The sequence below is a fragment of the Lycorma delicatula genome, chromosome 4, assembly GCF_047948215.1.
Source record: "Lycorma delicatula isolate Av1 chromosome 4, ASM4794821v1, whole genome shotgun sequence".
NCBI lineage: Eukaryota > Metazoa > Arthropoda > Insecta > Hemiptera > Fulgoridae > Lycorma > Lycorma delicatula.
In genome coordinates this window covers 211,997,179-212,018,344 of record NC_134458.1, presented here as the reverse complement: position 1 = coordinate 212,018,344, position 21,166 = coordinate 211,997,179, and the positions used below count along the sequence as shown (strand labels likewise).

Here is a 21,166-nt window from a genome sequence, read left to right as displayed (position 1 = left end):
TACATTTTTCACTTAATTTAATACTCCTTAGGTAGCTAAGATACTTTCTGATAGTGTTTAGTCTTATTTTAACCTCCATGAAGGAGTGGATGACAAAATCCTTTTTTCTTTTTTTGTTGTTTCAAAGGTCATCACATTCCTGTAATAATTAGATGATTCTATTACATTAGTATATCACTTTGGTTATATATTTGGGTGATTTCATTCAGGTAATAAGCCTGATCTTTTTGCTTTTTTCATCAGTATCTTGCTTGGTATATTAGATCAGATCATCCAATTTTTACAAAATTTTGTTCAATGACTTCCTAATATATTTTGTACTTCTGTATTATATACCATTTAATATTGTTTACAATTGATAAAGGGTGGATATCCATGAATTCTACATCAAAATTTTATCCAAAGAGCAGAATAACTGTTTTTATAGTTCTTTACCTGAATACTTACATACTTCAATGTTCCACTTAATTTTCTTCCTAAATAATAGTCTGTTGATGGAATAAATTTCACAGTGAACCCACGGAAATTTAGAAGGATAATGTCATATAAAATTTTTGTAACTTTTTTAAACATTTTATTACTTACACCTTTTACTTAATTTACAAATTACAAGATCAATGAGTCCTGCGGTGGATGACTAACTTGCATATGTGTAAAAGTTTGTAGTTCAGCAGCTCCTAAATTGTCTCAAAAAATGAGAATTAGCTTTAAAAAATATAAAATTTACCTCAGCCAATGAGCTTAGTTAAATAAAGATGTTGTCTAAGGAGTGGTTGATCCATTACTAAACTAAACCAGTTGACAAACTGAGATCAAGCTTACTTTCATGGTAATATAATATAATGTTTATAGTTGAAGCTTAATTTAATGACTAGTTTTCACAGATTTCTGAACTTATCATCTGACTTACAAACACATTGTCTCATTTCAAAGTGCCAATTTGTCTTAAACATTAGAAACTGATGCAAGATATTTATTACTTCCATTCGATTGCATACATGTATGTGCATTACCTGTAATCATTTAATAAGGTGAAACTTAATAAAATGCCATCTGGTTATGTGTTGCTATAACAGCATCATTGGTTGTCAGTACCATTTAAAAAGACCTTCTGCTGGATGAATGTTAATGTTAGTCAGTAGCTAACTTGTAGTTTATTCACTGATGACTCGAGTTAATATCAACCTACCATATAGAACAAAAATTGAGAATGTAGATGATATGGAAAATGCTATTTTGAAAAAATTTAGTCAACCACTTAAATAATCCTCCTCTGCCAGTTGATGATTCGAGGTTATGTAAAATTTATTTTATCCTTTATTTTTTGGGGCATGAATTTGTATCTAATTCATCTTTTGTATATTTACATAGTGTTATTGAATATGCCTTGCGGAATTAATTTCCTTAGAACTGTTTAATAATGTAATGGATTAAAATTAACTTAATCCTTCACATTGGTTTATTAATTTGATTTTAGAGATAAAATTAGTTTCAGATTGCAAGGAGATAATGTAAATAGATAATTTAACCTGAGAAGAGAATGAACAGATAAAAAAGTCTCTGATAAATCTAATAATGTAATATAGAAAATAAAAATGAAGCTTAACTTAAGAAGAAAATTGTAATTAATTGAGTTTTGAAAGATGTAGGTTTGAAATATGCGGCTCAGTTACCCAAGAAAGTATTTAAAACTGTTATAAAACTTCTGGATGCATCTAGATTCTCAACTTTATAGATAGTTATAGTATCATCAAGACTAGATTACATGCAAGTGAAAACTAATAACTTTGTAACAGGCTAGCTTTCAGATCAAATAAAAATAAATCAAAGAACAGTAAATTTTTTGATTATTAACAATAGAATTGAAAATTTTATTAAATTGAAGTGACTAAATAACATCATAACTGATGGTGATGCTGAAAACGATGTCTGGAATTGAACTTTGTGAGTGAGTTGTGCCGTTAAGAAGTCCAAGAAGTAAGGTTTTAAAGAACTATCAAGGAACTGTGCCAGCTTCTATGGTGCGAGTAGGAGCATCTCGACCTTTCATCTGGACGCCCTGGGGTCAGGCATGACATTTTTCATTTGCTATAAAAATTACATTTCATATTCCTGAAGTTTTTGAGTTTCTGTCATGAATTTCATCAAGCAAAAAAAGTAAGTTTTGGATAGTAAATTAAAACTGGAAAGTCTGTCTTAATATTTAGTACAGAAACATGAAAGATAATTAAAATTACCACTGTGAAGTTCTAGTCTTTTGTGAATTAATACCTTCAATTAATTCTTAACTGGACTCCACTGATCAGACTTCAATAAAGAAGATCTGCTTAGGTTAGTAGAAGAAAAAAAATATGTTGTGGTAAAGATAATAATAACTATTATCTTTTCTGCTAAGATCACTGTAGTTTCTATGTTTAGTACTGCCTAACTTTCTTAGCTTTATTTTTTTATCACTTTTTTATGCGTTTCAGAACCACTCTATTGTCAAAACTTATGGTACTGCAGTACAATAAGTTTTGTCAATGGAATGGTTCCAAACTTGTCAACAAGTGATCAAAAAATGAAGCTAAGAAAGGGGTTAGGCAATACTAAACATACAAACAGTAGAAGAAAACCCTATGTACTGTCAAAGAGGAAGTGAAAGTGGATTGGATGTCTGAGAAGTAAATTTTTCAGGTAAATCCAGTGTGCGTTCAGTGAAGGGTGGTCCTGCTGTTAGTATTCAGTAGTGAAAGAGCTGTTAGTAGCAAAGCAATATCTTTCATAGGCAAAATTAACTTTAAACAGAAGAGTGCAGTGGTATATATTTTACTCTATGTGCTTCTACATGAGTTATAAGGATTAAATAAGAAGTAAAATTCAAGATAAAATGACAAAAGACCAAAGAGTGGTCCAGAATTTTATTACTGTGTAATAAATTCCAAATAAGGTGAAAATGTTGATTTACAACTTTCACATTTGATACACTTGTACATATAATGTACACAGTAGAGTACTGGACTTGGACAAATAAAGACTATTAAATTAGAAGGAGGAGAATTGAATTTCCTTATGTTAAATGATGGAAGGAGAAATTACATAAGTAATCAGGTGAAAAGAGAGGGACAAGATTTCAGGACTTGTAAGGTTTGATGAGGGAGAAAGAGTGAAGAGAAAGTTGGGGTTTGATCATATTAAGAGGTTGGTAGAGAGATAGTTATCTAGTTCATCATCAATATTGGTAATTCTAAGGAATAACTCAAAAGGAAATAAAATAAATAATTATTGCAAGGAAATTATTCAATGGAAAGATAGGCCCAATAAATACAAAATTAAGAGGGGATATAGATCAGTAGTTGTAAGTATTTAGATAGAATTGATGAAAGTTCGAAGGAAAGAGATCAGTTTTGAGGTTTTGGAGATACTGAAAAACTGTGAATAAAAAAAATCCAAAAGAAAATCATAAGTAAAGCATTTTTTGTTTTTAATATTATATCCTCATCAGTGATTGAACCAGTTGCTGTAGTTCTACTACATCAGTGAGCTAGCTACAGTTTATGTAGGAAATTGATGTCAGAGATTTGAATGGATGAGCGATATGTTCTTAGAATAACATATTTGACAAATTAAGTCGATATCATGAGTTACTACATTTCATTTTCTAAAATGTCAAGTATTATACTGCCATAAACATATTTAAAAGTTGAACCTTATTTTTTATTAAATACTTAAAATTTATTTATTTTTGTTCAAGTTAGTTTTTATGTAGTTAGTTTCATTAGTTTATTTAAATTAATTTTTTTTGTGGTCCATATTGTACATGTGTACGTAAATATACATATGTACGTAATATGTACATATTATATATGTGCATAAATTCTAGCTAATTACAAAATATGAACTTATTCAGCCACTCCACAAGTACAGAAATAAAGAGCACTCTTACCTTAACTTTTCTCATTCCATCAAAGTGCTTTTGGTCCTAAGCCCATCTTCAGTAATGTTTAAAAAAAAATTTTTTTTTCTCTTCACATTTATATTTTTGATAAGTTAAAATTTTTAGAACAAATATTTGTTCAGTCAGTAAACATTTTTTTTTAAATTTTAAAGCTTTAATACTTAAAATTTCCTTAACATTTTATCTAATGTTAATTCAGTATTGTACTCTTAGAGTACTACAGTTTTAAACTCTTTCAAAACTTAACGTTCTAAAATTTAAAAAAAAAGATTATTAACCAAAAAAATATTTGTTCTAAAAATTTTAAGTTATCAAAAATGTAAATGTGAAAAGAGAAAAAAAAATTTTTAAAACATTACTGAAGATGGGCTTAGGCCCGAAAGCACTTTGATGGTAAGAGAAAAGTAAGGTAAGAGTGTTCTTTATTTCTTTACTTATGGAGTGGCTGAATAAGTTTATATTTTATAATTAGATAGTTAGTTTTATATATATACTTTTTTCTTTTATTGCAGTCACCATGTGTTCATATTAAATTAGCTAGGATTGATAGAAAAATGAGTGATAATACTCTAAGTTTTGAATTACGTGAAGAAATTGAGGCTGGTTGGAGTCCTAATCTACATTTAAAATTTTTAACCCTTTATGAAGAAATACAAGAATTTATTAAAGCTGTTTCTTCTTCCAGTGAGTAAACAAATTAATTTTTTGAAAATAATTTTTCTACTTGTGGTAACCAATTTTTATTACTTTTTTATGTGCTGTTCAGCCAGAAATAAAATATCTTTCTCTGTTTTTGTTGTTATCATTCCAGTTAAGTTTTGCTATGAATCTTCTCTTTACTTCTGTATATTTTATATGAGGTTTAAGGAACAATAACAATATATATTATATATATGTATAACATATAATTATATATACATATATATTATATATGTGTAATATACAATACATATTGTCGCGTGTTCGTGGCTCGATCAGGATATTGAGAGATTGACAGTTGAAAATGTTTATGTAATTACAATTTATTGGTTTAAAAACATAAGCAAAGCAAAACAAATCAATAATAATAATAATAATAATAACAATGGGAATAATAATAATAAAACAAATAATAAAAATAGTAATCACAACCACAATAATAATCAGAATAGTAGTAATAATAATAGACAGTGATTATGTACAAAACAGATTTAAAGTAATCGTCAGGATTTATATTCACAGGTAGATAAATAATGAAAATCAGAATTCAGTCTTGTTGACAAAAGACATTAGCATGACCGTTAATCTTAACACTTTTAACAACACTTGTCTTGTATTAACAACAATAGTACAATAGATAAGACAAGTATAAAGTTCTTTGACAGCAAACACCTTTGCTATTCACAAATAAAACTGCCCTAACAGTTTATAAATAAAATTTAGTACATTGTCTCTTTCACTTATCTGATAATAACTCACTGAACCATTTCTTGTTTTCATGTATTGTCCACATTGGAATTACTTGTGATGTAACGTTAATCGCATCGAATGTGTACACACTGACCTCCTTGCAGAATACTCTCGCTTCAAATTCACATAATCATTCCTTGTTTAGAACTGTATCATTGCACCCTCACAGACTCACATCATAATGTCTTGCTTAAGACTGATCGTCAGCTGGTCTTCCCTAGAGTATTTATACTCCTCTCTTCCTTACCTGAAGGACCAGACTCCAGTTGAGCGTGAAAATGATCAACTACCCTCACGAGGGAGTCACTGGACGCGGGTGCTACATTCCCGCTCCAGCTCCAGCTTGCTGGGCTTCAGTCGCCCTGGCTGGCCCACCAAAGGAGCCTTTGGATGTGGACGCTACCTTCCCGTTCCAGCTTCAGCTCGCCGGGCTCAGTAGCAAGAGCGAGCCCAGCGTGGAATCGCTTGGGAAGAACAGTCTCTCAGCTGTGCCAGTGAAGGACAACTGACACTGACCCGACACTGTGGGGCTCTGGGGGCCACCACTGCCACGACGTAGTGGGGACCCAACTGCCGCTGAGGGAAAGCCCAGTCAGACTTCAATGGATGAGCCGCAACTCCACGACTTCGCCGGAGACCAGCTTCCAGAATCAGCAGCTCTTCTTAGAGCTAATGCTAAAAAACGGCCCTTTTCAGGGCCACCGCAAGGTTATGAATTACGTGTCGTCAAAGCCGTTCGACAACAATATTTATATATATATTCAATACACAAAACTACATTGGGCTACTGAACAACGATATAATTTTTTTTTCAAATATCACCATCAAAAATATTTGTTTTTAATTTATATACACATCTTTATTTAGGTCAAACACAAACTTATTTTTTTAAATTTTTAATATGATCAGTAATAGGAAAACTGTTTTACTCCAGTAACAGCTTAAACTGAAAAAGGGTGGTAAAATAAAAAATTTAGTTATTAAGCAGTTGAAGTAAATTTCTCTAGAAATTTTACATGGTCAAGTTTTTAAAAAGAAGTCAAAAGAGATGATTTTTTATATACACTAGCTTTCTTTTCTTTTTCCTGTTCAGCCTTCGGTAACTGCCGTTCAAATAATACTTCATAGGATTATATGTATGAGTGTAAATGTAGTCTTGTACAGTCTCAATTTGACAATTCCTGAGATGTGTGGTTAATTGAAACCCAACCACCAAATAACACCGGTATCCATGATCTAATATTCAAATCCGTGTTAAAATAACTGGCTTTACTAAGACTTGAATGCTGGAACTCTCGACTTCCAAATCAGCTGATTTGGGAATTCACCACTAGACCAACCCAGTGGATTTATATACACTAGCTGGTTGGGGCTCATTTTACTCACCTGGCCGTCTAGACGGGGGCTCTACCCCTGGATCCCTGTGTCGATGCAAGTGAGCCCCAGGGCTGACTCAAAGGCTCTCCAGGACTGGCTCTGGAGTTCTCCCTGGGGCCTCTCGGTGCCATAGGTTGACCCCAGGGCTGCAAAGCTTGCTTCAGTTCCCATTCCTGTCTACCCAGGGGCTCTTCCCCCTTGACTTCCCACAGCTTGTTTCACTCGCCATTACCGTCTAGCCAGGACTCCTACAGTGTTTGTTATTCTCATAATTGTGAGAATAACACTGATAAATAACAATTTAAGTATTCAGGCTTTTTAGAAACCTGAAAAGAAACTAAATTACAAAAGACAGAGTAGTAGTAAATATGGCAATTAAAATACACAGACCTTTGATGACAAAATTCATAAATTATTTCTGTTGCCATGGTGACAGAGAATAATTATTAATCTTTTTCTTCTTTAATGAATCCCCTTAATTGATAACTTCACCCCCAAGGGGGCTAGGGCCTCGGTCTATGGTTAAAACCTTTCCTGGGATAACATGAATGTATCTACAAATTTGAAAGCAATAGGTTGGTTTTCATGTGCTTCAAGAATAAACAGACAAACAAACAAACTTTCAGCTTTATATATATGTATTTATATTTATTTATTTATTATTTTAATACTGGATGGTATTTATTGGGAAGAAGAACTGAGAATAACTGGATTTGCATGTATTTTGAATTGTTGTAAATATAATAGTGATTAAATTACTGCAAAACATATTTTTGATTTAATTTACTATACATATGCTCCTCTCTCACTTTCCTTTCATATGATTTTGTGTGAAATGAAATACTATATGTATTATTGTAAATTCTTACGGTTTATATTTCATTGAATGTAACAGTAATAGAAATATAAATAATAATAATGCATTAATTGCAATTAGAAAATATAAATAATAATAACAATAATAATTACACTAGTCAATACAAATTATGTATCTAGCATGTTAAACAACTTTTCTCACTGTAATTTAAAGCCCACCACTTAAAATTGCTATAACCGTGAGCGCTCTTTTCTGTATATCATATTTAAAAGATGCCCTTATTTTCAATAGAAAAAATAATTTGAAAGCTTCTATCTCCAACTCTGCCTTTCAACTGAGCTTTTTAAAGTTTTATGAGTAATATCTCTGAAGAAAAACTATATATTAAAACGTTTTAATTTTATTACCTGTATATACTGTATTTTAGTATTCTCAGGAATATAGTGCTAAAAAAAGAAGTGCTGTACACTGAATTTGTACCTCTCTGTAATCTTTTTTTGAGAAAGTTTTCAAAGTGGCTAATATTTATTTTTTTAATATTTTCCTTTTTGATTTTTTTGTGAGAATTTATTTTTGGCATTAAACTAAATAAGGATATTTATTTTAACATTTTATTTTCGTATTATTTATCAGTATAACAAATGGAGTAGTTGATTATTAAAAAAAAAAAAAAACAATATTATTATTATGTAAAGCAGCATTACTTTAAAAAATATTGTAATATTCAAATTCATAATTTATATTATATAGAATAGGCTAAAAAGGTGCCATGAACAACATTTTTTTTCTAATGTCTTTCTCAATAAAACTGAATAACCAAAAAACTTTCAAGTTACTTCATTTCTGTTGACAGTCTTTTATAATCCTTGGTTGATTTTTTAATCTTCCTGTAAGAACTGTTTGTATAAATAATAAATATTACCACTTAGCAATAATATTTGCATTCATTCATTCACTGTGTTCTGCCAGTGGGGAAGGACTTGCCATGGCTGCTCTTCACTTGTTTCTGTCCTGTCCAAGTGTTTTTGCTTCTGAATGTTTTCCTCTTTCCACAATCCCATCAATCAACTGAAATCTTCTTTCCCTTCCTCTCTTTCCATTTACCAATTATTCAACTGCATCTATTAGTAAGCCCTTTCTTCTGATACAGTCTCCTACCCAGTTCCTTTTCCTGCCTAAAATGGTATTTAACATATTCCTCTAATCTTCTACTATTTTCAACACCTCATTGTTACTCTATCCTGCCAACAGATGTTTACCAGTTTATACCACACCCATGTCTCAAATGGCTCAATTCGTTGTTTGTCTTCTTTTCTTAAAGTCCACGTTTCTGCACCATAAAGCATAACACTCCAAATAAAACATCTTGCCAATCTCTTCCTCAAATCTAAATTTAATTTTTCACATAGCAAACTCTTTTTCCTACTAAATGCCTCCTTACCCATTGCTATTCTCTTTTTGATTTCTGTGGTACTGCTAAGATCTTCCGTTATGAGGCTACCCAAGTACTTAAATTTCACCATCTGCTGCTCTAGTACCTCAGTTCCAATTCGTACATTAATATATCCATTCTTGCCACCTAATACCATACATTTTAATTTTTTTTTATTAATTTTCATCCCTAGATTTTCACAAGCTTCATTTAGATTGCTAAGCATTTCATTTAACTTTGTTACACTTTCTGCCAACACCACCATATCATCAACAAATCGTATACATTCTATTCTTCTACCACCTATTTCCACCCCTCTATTACTCCTTAAAACAGTGTTGATGATTTCTTCTAGATAAATATTGAACAACCCACCGGGTCGGTCTAGTGGTGAACGTGTCTTCCCAAATCAGCTGATTTGGAAGTCGAGAGTTCCAGCGTTCAAGTCCTATTTTTCATACCGTTCATATATCTTTGTTGTATGAACATGTAATCAATTAGATACTTCTTTCCACCCAACCTTGATGCCCATGTATATCTCCTTCTTTTATGATCTTCAAACATTGTGTTTCCCATTACCATTTCATTTTCCATGCAGAAATCAGCTAATCTCTCTCCTCTTTTGTTTCTATTACCTAAACCGTATTTTCCTATTTTCTTGCCTTCTTGTCCTTCACCAACCACAGCATTCCAGTCTCCCATCATTAATACATATGCCTTTTTCCTTTCTTTCTCAGTATATTTTCCAGCTTTCCATAGTACTCCTCAACTTCTTCTTCAGTATATTGTGATGTTAGCATATATACTTGAATTATCACAAGATATTTATCTGTACCTTCTATCCTTATCATCAGCAGGTGATCATCAACATATTCCACCTTAATTACTTTTCCTAGTAGTTTCGTTTTTATTAATACACCAACTCCATTCCTACCACTTCTTTTGGCATCTGAGTAGTACAAGTGGAAATCCCCACTCGACATTTCTTCATTTCTTCCCCAACTCGCTTCACTCATTCCAAGTATGTCTAATTTATTTCTAATCATTTCTTGTTTTGTGTTTTCAAGCTTACCCTTTTGTAGTAGTGTCAGTACATTCCATGCTTCTATTCTTATTGTATTTCCTGTTTTCTTTTTCATTTTCCAGCCCTCCCTGCTCAATTACCCTTTCTGTGTCCATACTTCATTCTTACCTCTTCATAAGCATGAAACCTTGCTGTATTCCCCTCCTAGAGATCTGAATGAGGGGAACCTTTACTTGTAGATTCTTTTACAAAAAGGTCCATCCCATGCCATGATCGACTGAGGATATCTTAAGGATCTTTAATGCAGTGGTTTCCCATTGCCTTCTATATTCCAGTGCCATTGATCTGGTGATTTATCCGCCTTCAGGGACAATTTCTCACCCCCAGGGCAATAAAGTGCCCATCCTTCTACCCACTCATTCACCCTCATCAGAGGCGTTGGCACTTTGCAGAAGTGAGGCCATTTATACCGACGGCTACTCGGTCGCCAGAGCCACATCTGAGAACAAAATGCACCATGAAGCAAGCCATAGCTACACTTCATGAAGGTGTGGTTGACATTTACATGGGAGAGGCTTTTTGAGACGCATCCCATATCTTACATCCCATAATATTTTCAAATAACAATTAAAACACGAAAATAATATTGCTAATTTAAAAAAAGAATTTACTTGTAGTTAAATTTTGTATAAAAGTCTCCAGACAGGATCCTCTTTATGTTCAGGTAGGTAGACGCATTCCCACATCTGTGTCAGTGGCTGATTGATGATTTCGTAACCATTTCTGTACATTTTTCAGTTCCCAAATTTCAATTGGTGGACCATGGAGTTTCACGAACATTAAACTACTTACATGTTTTATAAATAGTCTTGATCTTATATCTGTAATTATCAAATTCATAGAACTAAAACCCCTTTCACATTCTGTAGAACTACATGCTATTGTTTTTGAATACTGCATTAACAGTTTTAAGTCTGAAGGCACGTGACGTCCACCATTGTCAAGATATTCTCTAAATGCATTGAGCGTTTTCTGAAAAGAGAGTTGAATGAAAATATTCTACAGAACATTATGTAAAAGACCTATAGAAATGGAGGAATCTATTATGTTTTTCAAATAGCATGTACGCAAAAATAAGCAATTATTCTTCCAACTTCAAAAATAAAAAGATAATCTTTCCAAGATTTAGAAAAGTAATGGAATGCATGCAACTCAGCTTGGAAAAAGTGCCGAAATGCCGTTCCTGCCCCATTACATTCCTGAGTATCGTGTACAGTGTATGTGTATACTATAACACTGTTTTGGAAAGGAAGCAATTGAAATTTTAATAATGTATATTTGATTTTTTTTTCACAACATAAGATCACACTTATCTTAATTTCACAATATTTGACAAAAGTGTTTTCTCCAAGCTGTATGTGGGTTAATAATATTTACAACTATTTTTTGTAATATTTATTTTGTTAATGTTTGCTTTCAGTATGTAAAATGTATGAGGATTGTGCTAAAATAAACTAATTTTTAAATATTGCTAAAGGAGAAAGTTTGATCTCTAGGTTTAGATCATTTAAGATCTGGATTGTGGGTGTCAAGTTTTTTTAGATTTAGAAGTGATGACCAAAATATATTTGCTACATGCATATAATTTTATTGGCAGTATCTTGTTGAAACATTCTCATTCGATTTCTTTGAACACTACTATAAACTATTGAATTAAATCACATTAAACAATTAAACATCACCATCTACAGCTTTATTAAAAACTAAAAACCTATACATAGTGGCAGGAGATTATGTACAAAACACCAATTTTATGTATGTGTAACAGCTTATACAAAGTATTAGGATTTTCACCACTGTATTTCACTACTTTGATGCAGCCTGTCTGAAAGGTTTGTCTATCACCAGACAACCTAATTTTATCTGGTAACAGAAAAAACCAAGTTTCATTATTGAATTTAAATTTGATCCAGCAACTTAATTCAATTCTCATCAACAAAATCTTAAACCTGATAATGCTTTAAACATTTTCCACAGTATGGTTCATGAGGTTAGTGAACAACACCAACATAGTAAGCCTGCAGATTTATAACTGTTGTTTTTTAGCCTTGAAACTGGTTTTTATTTACTGAACAATTTGTGAAAGTTTTTAAGAAATTTTCTGTGTGAGCAAGTGGAACTTTCTTTGACATACTTTAAAACTTCAGTGGTAAGTAGTAGTAATGTTTGATTTCAACTTTCTGATTTTTGTACTCTCTCAGCCTTACAAAATTTATGTATCAAACATGTGATTCTTGACTTGGAAATTACAGATTGGTGACATTTCAATTGAAACTTGCCTTATATATGTTTAAAATTTTTACATTAATAAACTCTACCATCTATGCTATTGTATTATTCAGTCATCCTGAAAAACATCACTGGCTCAGTACAAAGTATTGGATACTGAAATGGGATTTGCATATGACAAGTTTGTTTCAATTGCTGGTGCAGCTAACTTTGAGTATATTGACGCCACCCAACAAAAAACAGAAAATTTGATTACAAGCACGTCTTCAAAATTCTCTAAATTGACAAATCAGAATATATATTTTAGGCTGTGTTAGAGAATAAAAAATAAATGCATATTATTGTAGCTCTATAACTGAAAAGTTAAATTTCTGTTCGATGACAGCATTAGCGATTAATGTTGATGATTAATCATCAAGGCTTGCTTGAGGTCTTAAGTGATAAAATCTTACATTTGTTAATTTCAGTCATTGTTATTCTTAATTTAATCTCTTAATTTACTCTTTTAGATGTTAGCAGTTTTGGCAATTTGCATGAGAAAAATATTAGATTATTCCATTATATACTTCATAATATATTCTTTGAATTTAATTATTATAGTTTTTTTTTTCATTTTCAGGAACAATTGTTAATGGTATTGATGTTATAAGCGATTCAGATTCATGTCATAAGACTCGTGGTAATGGTAATGAAAATGAAAGACCACGTGAAGTACAGATAATGGTAAAAGGTCATTTAAAATTTAATTTGAATCTGTCTTCAGAGCATTACTTATTGTTTACTACCGGTAATTTTATGTAATATATCTTAGTGATTACTGTTAAAATTAGAAGTAATGTTTGAAAGCTGTCCTCAGTGAACCTTTAGAATTAAGAATAAAGAATTAACAAATTTTTTTTGGTTTGATTATTGTTTTTTAAAATTTACTTGAAATTAAAATCTTTCTGATGTAGAAAAGTAGTAGTATAAAGTTATTGAAATTACAGAAAATTTTAGATGTGTTGACAAAAGCATATTAATAATTAAAACTTGTTGAAAAATATTAACATGTTTTTAATTTATACTTCTTCACTATATGAGTCATTAAACATATTGAACTAAATTTTAAAATGTTTAATTGTGACTGAGGATGTAATTGAAAATTTATTAAAGCCAGTAATTTACAAATTTACATTTTATTTTAATGAAAATAAAATGATTGAATCAAGATTCAGTATATTTGTCCATTTCAAACTGATGAATGATTGTATATATATATATTTATAATAAATCAAATGATTTATCACCACTGTGCATTTTATTAGTATGAAATTCCAGCATCAATATTACTAGTTTCCTGTATTATAGTACTATAAGGAAATTTTATTTGTCTTCATTTTTTGCTTATGTGTGGCAGTAATATTAAATATTCTCATTATATCTGTCATAATCACATGAATACACACCAAGTCGGTTTATAAGTTTTACACGTATGTTGATAGATGTTTCTAATAGTTTTTGGTAAATTATTGTTCATGTTTTATTAATTTTCATTCAATATACACCTATTTTATTAATGTTGTGTTACTTAACTTTTTAATGTTCCCTTTTTAAGTTCACAAAATGCCTTGATTGGGTGTAAAGACATTCATTGGAAACAAAAGAAGTTATTCTAAATTTTATGGAATTTATGACTAATGAAGCTAAAGCTGGTACTTTCATGATTGATTCCCCAAAAAGTATATTTTAGAATATACTGCAAGTATTGCTGGAGTATCTAAAAGAAGGTTTCAGAGAATTAAAAGAGAAAATTGTTAACTTCAAAACTGCTAGTGTCTCATTAGAAACAGAAAAACACTGCAAGAAATTGATTGACACAAACAGTTTTGATAACAATGCCGTTCGCCACACAGTAATTAATTAACATTCACATGAAATACCTCCTCTGTGAAAACTTTGTGTCTTTAATTTTATGTCAGACTAAAAACTTACAGAATTTTATCCTGTTATAAAATCTTTTTCCCAACCTTTTTTTTAACTTAGTACGTTTGTTTCTTGTTAAATTACATTTACTTTTCTTCTTAACGGTAATTTTTATACTGTTTAAATTTTTCATTTATTGAGTAGTGCTTACTGTCTTCCCAAAGACATGATAGTATTGCTCAGTAATTTTTTCCAAGCTTGCTTTTTGGAATTTAAAATACCAGTTATTTTACACATGTCTCTAAAGTAACTGGATGTTTGCAAATAATCTTTATAAAAAAATCCCTGTCAAATTCTTCTTTAATTTTGACCTTTTCTTTGCTCAATGATAACATTTTAAAGAGCTTAATCTAGATGCGAACTGTTCATCAGGATGTGTGTAGTAAAGCAGCTGATGGGAGAATAACTGAAAATGAGTTAGTACTTGACCTGATTGCTGCTATATCTAATAATTATTTCACTATTGTACAATTCCGAATGTGCTATACAATTGACATCAAGTAGTACTTCTCAAGTAAATTAGATCTTTTTATTCAACTAGTTTAGTTCATGTACTTTAATGTCTAGCTGCTGTTGCTCTAGTAAAGTTACTTCATTTTCTTCATTTCTGTTATTTGTATATTACAGCAAAATTACATGTACACTCATAATATCATTCAAAATTTCACAATAAAAAAATACGACTTCTAATATAGTGACAGATCATTAAAAGAATATGTTTCAATATAATAGATATAGAATTTAATACCAACTGAATTGCAGGATACCGCAAATACTAGTTATTGGAAATTCAAATGTTAAGTTCAACTTATTTAATTACTCTGTATGGTGGTTTATATTCCATATAATATTAAATATATATATATACATACAGAATATTCCCTTTTTAAAATTTTTACTTTTCAGTCGTTGCTTCTTGGTCTGGTCTATGTTTATTATTTATAATAAATTGTAAAGAAGGGGAGGGGAAGCTTTCCAGTTTTACTGAATGCTTGTATTTATATCTATGAGCCATATTATTCATTAAATGAGGTTGATTGGTTGATAATTTCTTTTGATGTTTGATATAAGAAGTTCCTTTTTTCTACATAAAATGTTACCTTTAAAGAGCATTTGAAGCTATTTTGGTTGTAATCATTGCTTACTATTTATAGTAATATTGGTAGTTTTGCATAATGCTATATACCTTGAGGTCATTTCAGTATTTAAAGTATTTTAATGAGAAAATTTAAGAAAATTAACAGGAAGAACCAGGGTAAAATGGTAATTCATATTCCTGTATTCCAAAAACTGTTAGCTTTCATAGCTGCTTTGTAAAGGAATACATTTATAAAATGTCCTAACGGATGACTCTAAAACTGTAATGCTACAAAAACCACTGTATGTGTCAGAAGAATAAACATGATATTGGTCAGGATATTGGTCAGTGACTGACAGCTGACAAACATAAACAGTGGACTGAAAGGGTTGTTAACTGATTTATGTTTTTTTCTCACTTTTTAATTACTTCTACTGCAGTTTGAATTTATAGGAGCTGGCCAGTCTTTAAAATTTGAGAAATGAGAATTGTATTTATTTATTTTCTCTTCAATACCTAAAGGTATGTGCGTAATCATAACTCTCCGATTTCCTTTTTTTATAAGAAATAGATTTTTTGGTTCCTCAAAATTTCAGTCGGTTTTAATTTAAAGAACTGGCTTATGATATACTCTGCTTACATATTGTTATACTTAAAAAAAAATATTTGTAATCTTATTATTATTACTTTATTAAAAAGTATAAAATAATTCTTGCAGATGATCTTTTATATGGTTGGAGTGATACCGATTGTGTTCTTCAAAGTGCTGCATTAAAGATTGCTGTTGATGGTGATAATATTTTTAATGTTAGTGGATTGAAAATTATGAGGATACATGATAGTGAAATTGTTAAAGTTGAAAGAGCAAATTCTGAAGATTTTATTTTACCATGGAATAAAACATGGTAAGTTTTTTCTTTAATTTTCTTAACATAAAGAAATACAAGTAGTTGAAATCATGTTGAACAAAAGCTCAGGACAAGAATGACTATTAAGAAATTATGTGTATTTTTTAGTTGCTACATTGTGATATTTTTCTGTCAACTTTTTTTGATGTTAAGTAATTTTCTATCCATTACTTATGATAAATGCAGTTGTTTAATTTTATGATTACTTTATATATACTGGGCTGGAATTTTAGCTTCTGAAAATCCTAACATAATTATTATCTCCCCAGTGCATAATTTTTATTTATGAAAAGTATTGAATGGGTTTGTATATGAAATTTTATAAAATATGTGTGTTCTTTATGTTCTGTGTGATGGTTTTTCTGTTTTCAAGATAATCAATTTTATACCTTGTACATCCAAAAAAATAATTGCCATAAATCTTCCAGACAATGCAGCTACTTTTTTCATCTTTGGAACTTTTGCACCAGCTTCTACCCACTGTTTTATTTATTCAGTTACTTCTGTTATGTAATCATGAATTCATATTACATTGATAGTTGTGCGAGTCAATGCAGAAATTCATTTGGATTACATTAAACACCTTTTTCTAACACTTTAAACTCTACATTGCTTAAAAGTGGTTAACAGTTACATGGTGAATAAATGATGTGGCACCCATACTCTGCTATCTTGTTGATAGATTTTTCATCTCCTGCATACAGATATTCAGGTAAGATGTTGTGGACACATTCAGTTGAAATGTTCATAACATGAGTTAGCAATCTCAAGCACCTTTATTCGATAGTCGTTCAAAACAATATCATGGCTCTTTCAATGATTTCTGATGTAATTCCACTTTTAAATCCAGTGTATGGTTAATCTTTTATGTTTTTGTAATCAAATTTGAACTCGTCAAACAAAAAATTAATGGCTGATATAGGCAATGGTACATCACCAAGAAATATTCAGCTCTGTAATGATATCTTGAGTTGTTAAAACTTTAAAAAATTAATATTTAATTACTTCATGATCCTTTTTTTTTTCATTTTAAAGACAACATATGATTACTTTAGTCAGTCCATTATCCTAGTCTCTTTGAAGGCACTGTTCAGGGCTTGCAGCCTTCCCAGTACTTTTTTATACATTCCAATCTCCTTGCCCTTTCTGGTGTTGAAAATTTTTGTGGTGCGAGTTTCTTTCTTGTGAGTGTGAAGCGAGTGATTTTGTCCTTGATTTTTTCATTTAATTTTATCTTGTCTGTGATGTCTTCTGGTGTAGTTTTCTTGGCATTTTTAAAGTCAAGATTGTACTGTACCAGCTGTTTAAGAAGTCTTGAATCTTGCATCCTCATGATGTGTCCAAAGAATCCTAGTCTCTTCTTATGCATGGTATATCGGTGATGGGTTCTAATTCTTTATACATGACTGTTGGGCACAATCCACCACTGCCTTTCTGTCTGGTACTTTTTTTGATGTACGTTCTCCAATTCTTCTTTCGATTTTCTGAAGTCTGCCACTAACATGGTTTAATGTGTTAAAGTAATTTCATTATGCTATTGCAAAAAAATATATATAAATTGGAGTTATTTAATTACTTATATTTACTACATTAATTGTCATTTAGTTATTTTTATATAGGGGAGTGTCAATCGATTCATTAAAAGCAATTTTTCCATATGAACACCAATTTGCAGCTGCTGTGCAAAATGAATTAATAAGTGTAGTGAAATGGTTAAAGCTTGTACATCGTCATCAAAAACAACCTTCACAATACCAGGAAAAACCACTTCCATCTGATCTTATTATTAAGGTTAGTAACTTACAGTAAATTTTGTGTTTCTTTATTTTTCAGTAAATGATTATTGCAGGGTGAATTTATTTATTTATTTAATGTAAATTGAAGTGCAAATTGATGAGAAGAAATCGTGATAATTTTTTGATTTATTTTATTTTCATTTTTACATTATTTTTCTAATCACTTTATTTTATGTTAGCTTATAAATTGATATTTTTAAAGGTTATTTTTGTTAGTTTTATTTATATATTTAATTGATGATAGTATTTTATAGATTAGTTATTTTATTATGCAGTCAGTTAATGTACACCCATGAACAGCAGATATATAAACCTACCCATTAATATTACTCTGCAGAAAAGGTTTTTTTTATGGATTAATAATTTATATAATCATACAGGGTTCAGCATATAAACCTGAGAATTTTTGAGGGATAATAATTAGGCTGTTTTTCGTACTATTAAAACATTTAATATATCAAATTAAGATCAATTATTGCAATTTATAGTGAATTATTTACATAGATTTTTTTTTATTTGAATATTATGTCGTCCAAATGTTTTCCATTACTCCTCACACACTCACTTAACCTCATTCTAAAATTTGACATTGCTCGCTCAATCATCACTTGTGGAACTGCTTCAATTTCTCGTTGAATGGCCTTCTTGAGTTCTGCAATTTACTGTAGTCGACTACTGAAGACTTTATGTTTGAGATACCCCCACAGAAAAAAATCACAAACAGCCAGATCAGGTGAACGCGCTGGCCAAGGAATGTCGCCAAATTGGGAAATGAAACGTTCAGGAAAGGTTTCTTGCAGAACATTCATTGCAATTCTCGCCATATGGGCGGTGGCACCACCCTGTTGAAACCAAATTTCATCTCCTTGAAAGTCATTCAGTTTCGGTCGCAGAAATTCATTCAATATGTTTATGTATCAATGAGATGTTACTGTTACTCTGCCTGCGATTTAACTCCTCAAAAAAATTTGGGCCAATTCCGAACTTTGAAACCGCACACCACACTGCAACATATTGACTGTGAAGTGGTTTTTCAAGAATTTGCCGTGGATTATGTGAAGCCCAATAACGGTAATTTTGTTTATTCACAAATCCTGACAGATGAAAATGCGCCTCGTCACTTAAAAGAATAATGGCATCCTGGTGGACATTTTTGAGGATGACCTTGCAAGCTGCTTTGCGAGACGGCCAATCATTTGCATTAAGTTGCTGCACTAGCATCATCTTATACGGATGGAATATCAGGTCGGCATGATGAATTCGTCGTACACTTCGTTCAGAAATGGCTAGCGCAGCAGCATGTCTCGCTGCTGAACGTTGTGGAGACCGCGTAACAGCTAACCTTACAGCGTTAATGTTTTCAGGCGTTCTCACAGTCCGTTTTCATCCTGTTGGTTTCATTTTTAAAGCAGACCATGTGCTCCTAAAATTCTTCACCCACAACAATATCGTATTCCTACTAGGAACAGACGCATGTCGATTTAAATTGAAATGTCTGTGAAATAAACGCTGTGTTACAATAACCGAGTCATTTTTAAAATAGGCTTCAATCACAAACGCTCGTTGTTCACCCGACCACAACATACTGGCTACTGAAATAGCATGAATACACCTGTCAATGTACAATACTCTCACCTTCTCATTGACAGTGGTGCCAACATAACAATTACTACAAAATCGTCAGATTTATATGCTGGACCCTGTATAAGAAGCTGACAAGTTTTTAATGGGATAAAAATTGATTAGTTATTTCATTATCAGTTGATGGTGTAATTTTAGACAACAAAAGGTTTAGAGAGGATGTAACCAGAGAATATAATTTCAACTGTATGTATTTTAAATTAGTTTTATACAAAAATTTAGAGAACTTGGAAGATCATTAGAATATAAAGCGAAGAAATTTTAAGAAGTAAACAGAAGTAAAAGAAGAAGAAGTAAAAGTAGACAGAAGGAAATTAAAAATCTGTTAGAATCGTACAAAATTTAGTGATAGATTCTGTCTTTGATATTTAAACTTCCCTGATTATTTATTAACATTTTGCAGAAGAAAGGTCAATGCTTCTATCACTGAATGAATCTTACTGTTAATGTGAAACAGGTACAGTTTGTCATTTACCAGAACATAGATTGGTTGTTCAGAACATTCTCTTCAGTTCCTTTGACTGTGTAGATTTCTAGTGGGTACAGAGTAGATTTTAATGTAATTTAAATTTTAATATATTTTAAAGAGTAGATTTTAATATAATTTAATTATAATTTTTAAGTGTAGATTTCTAGTTCATAGAAAGAATGATCAATGTATAGAACTTATTAACATAACCATATTGTACCTCAACAACACTGTCAGTAGCCCCAGTAGCTACATCCCCCTACTTGCAGGGTGATTTTTTTTTTACAAAGAGTAATTGAATTGGAATATGGATGTGACATAACTCGTTTTATTGATAAGTATTTTTTTATACTGTTGAGTATGGAAGGTGACTACAATTCTAAAGAACATTGGACTGGATGATTTTTTATGTTTATTAGATAATAGGTGATAATGATTTGAAAATTGTGAATTTGTATTGGAACCTTTTTACTTCCACGAGACTGGAAGGAGGAAATGTGAGAATGCAAAGATTTTGAAGTTTATTATTATTATTTAAGTTTATTATTATTATTTATTCTAACAGTTTCAGGACTCTGCAGAATGTGAAAAGGGAGATACTCTTAATAGATAATCGATGGACATTTACTATGCAAAATAAAACATATTTGTAGATAGGTCTAAAAATATGTGATATCTTAAGGCTAGAGTGGTTGAGAACTGTCATTAATACAGTCTAGATAATAATATAACTAAATTAATCACAAGAACCATATGCTAGCTATCTCCTATAGAACGTGATTAAGTCAGCATCTCAAAAAAAAAATACTTTACAAAAAATTATTTTTTGAATACCACATATCCTCTAAACTTTATTCCTCATTCAATAATGAAATTATGTGAATAAATTTGTGCATAAAACCATTCTTAAAGTTAATTGAAAACAATGGTAAAAGAATCCATTCAAGTTGGTTTTACAATACTTGAGTTATAACATTGGTACAAATT

The 21,166-nt window shown here is 30.9% G+C and overlaps 1 protein-coding gene across 1 annotated transcript in view; it reads left to right on the top strand.

Annotated features, from left to right (window-relative positions):
- hob (bridge-like lipid transfer protein family member hobbit) overlaps nucleotides 1-21,166 on the top strand; it is a 174,501-nt gene that overhangs the window by 48,399 nt on the left and 104,936 nt on the right. The window contains exons 13-16 of the mRNA XM_075365147.1: nucleotides 4,450-4,621; nucleotides 12,945-13,112; nucleotides 16,084-16,270; nucleotides 17,893-18,064. Of these exons, the coding sequence (XP_075221262.1) occupies nucleotides 4,450-4,621; nucleotides 12,945-13,112; nucleotides 16,084-16,270; nucleotides 17,893-18,064 (699 nt within the window). The remainder of the gene's footprint in view (nucleotides 1-4,449; nucleotides 4,622-12,944; nucleotides 13,113-16,083; nucleotides 16,271-17,892; nucleotides 18,065-21,166) is intronic.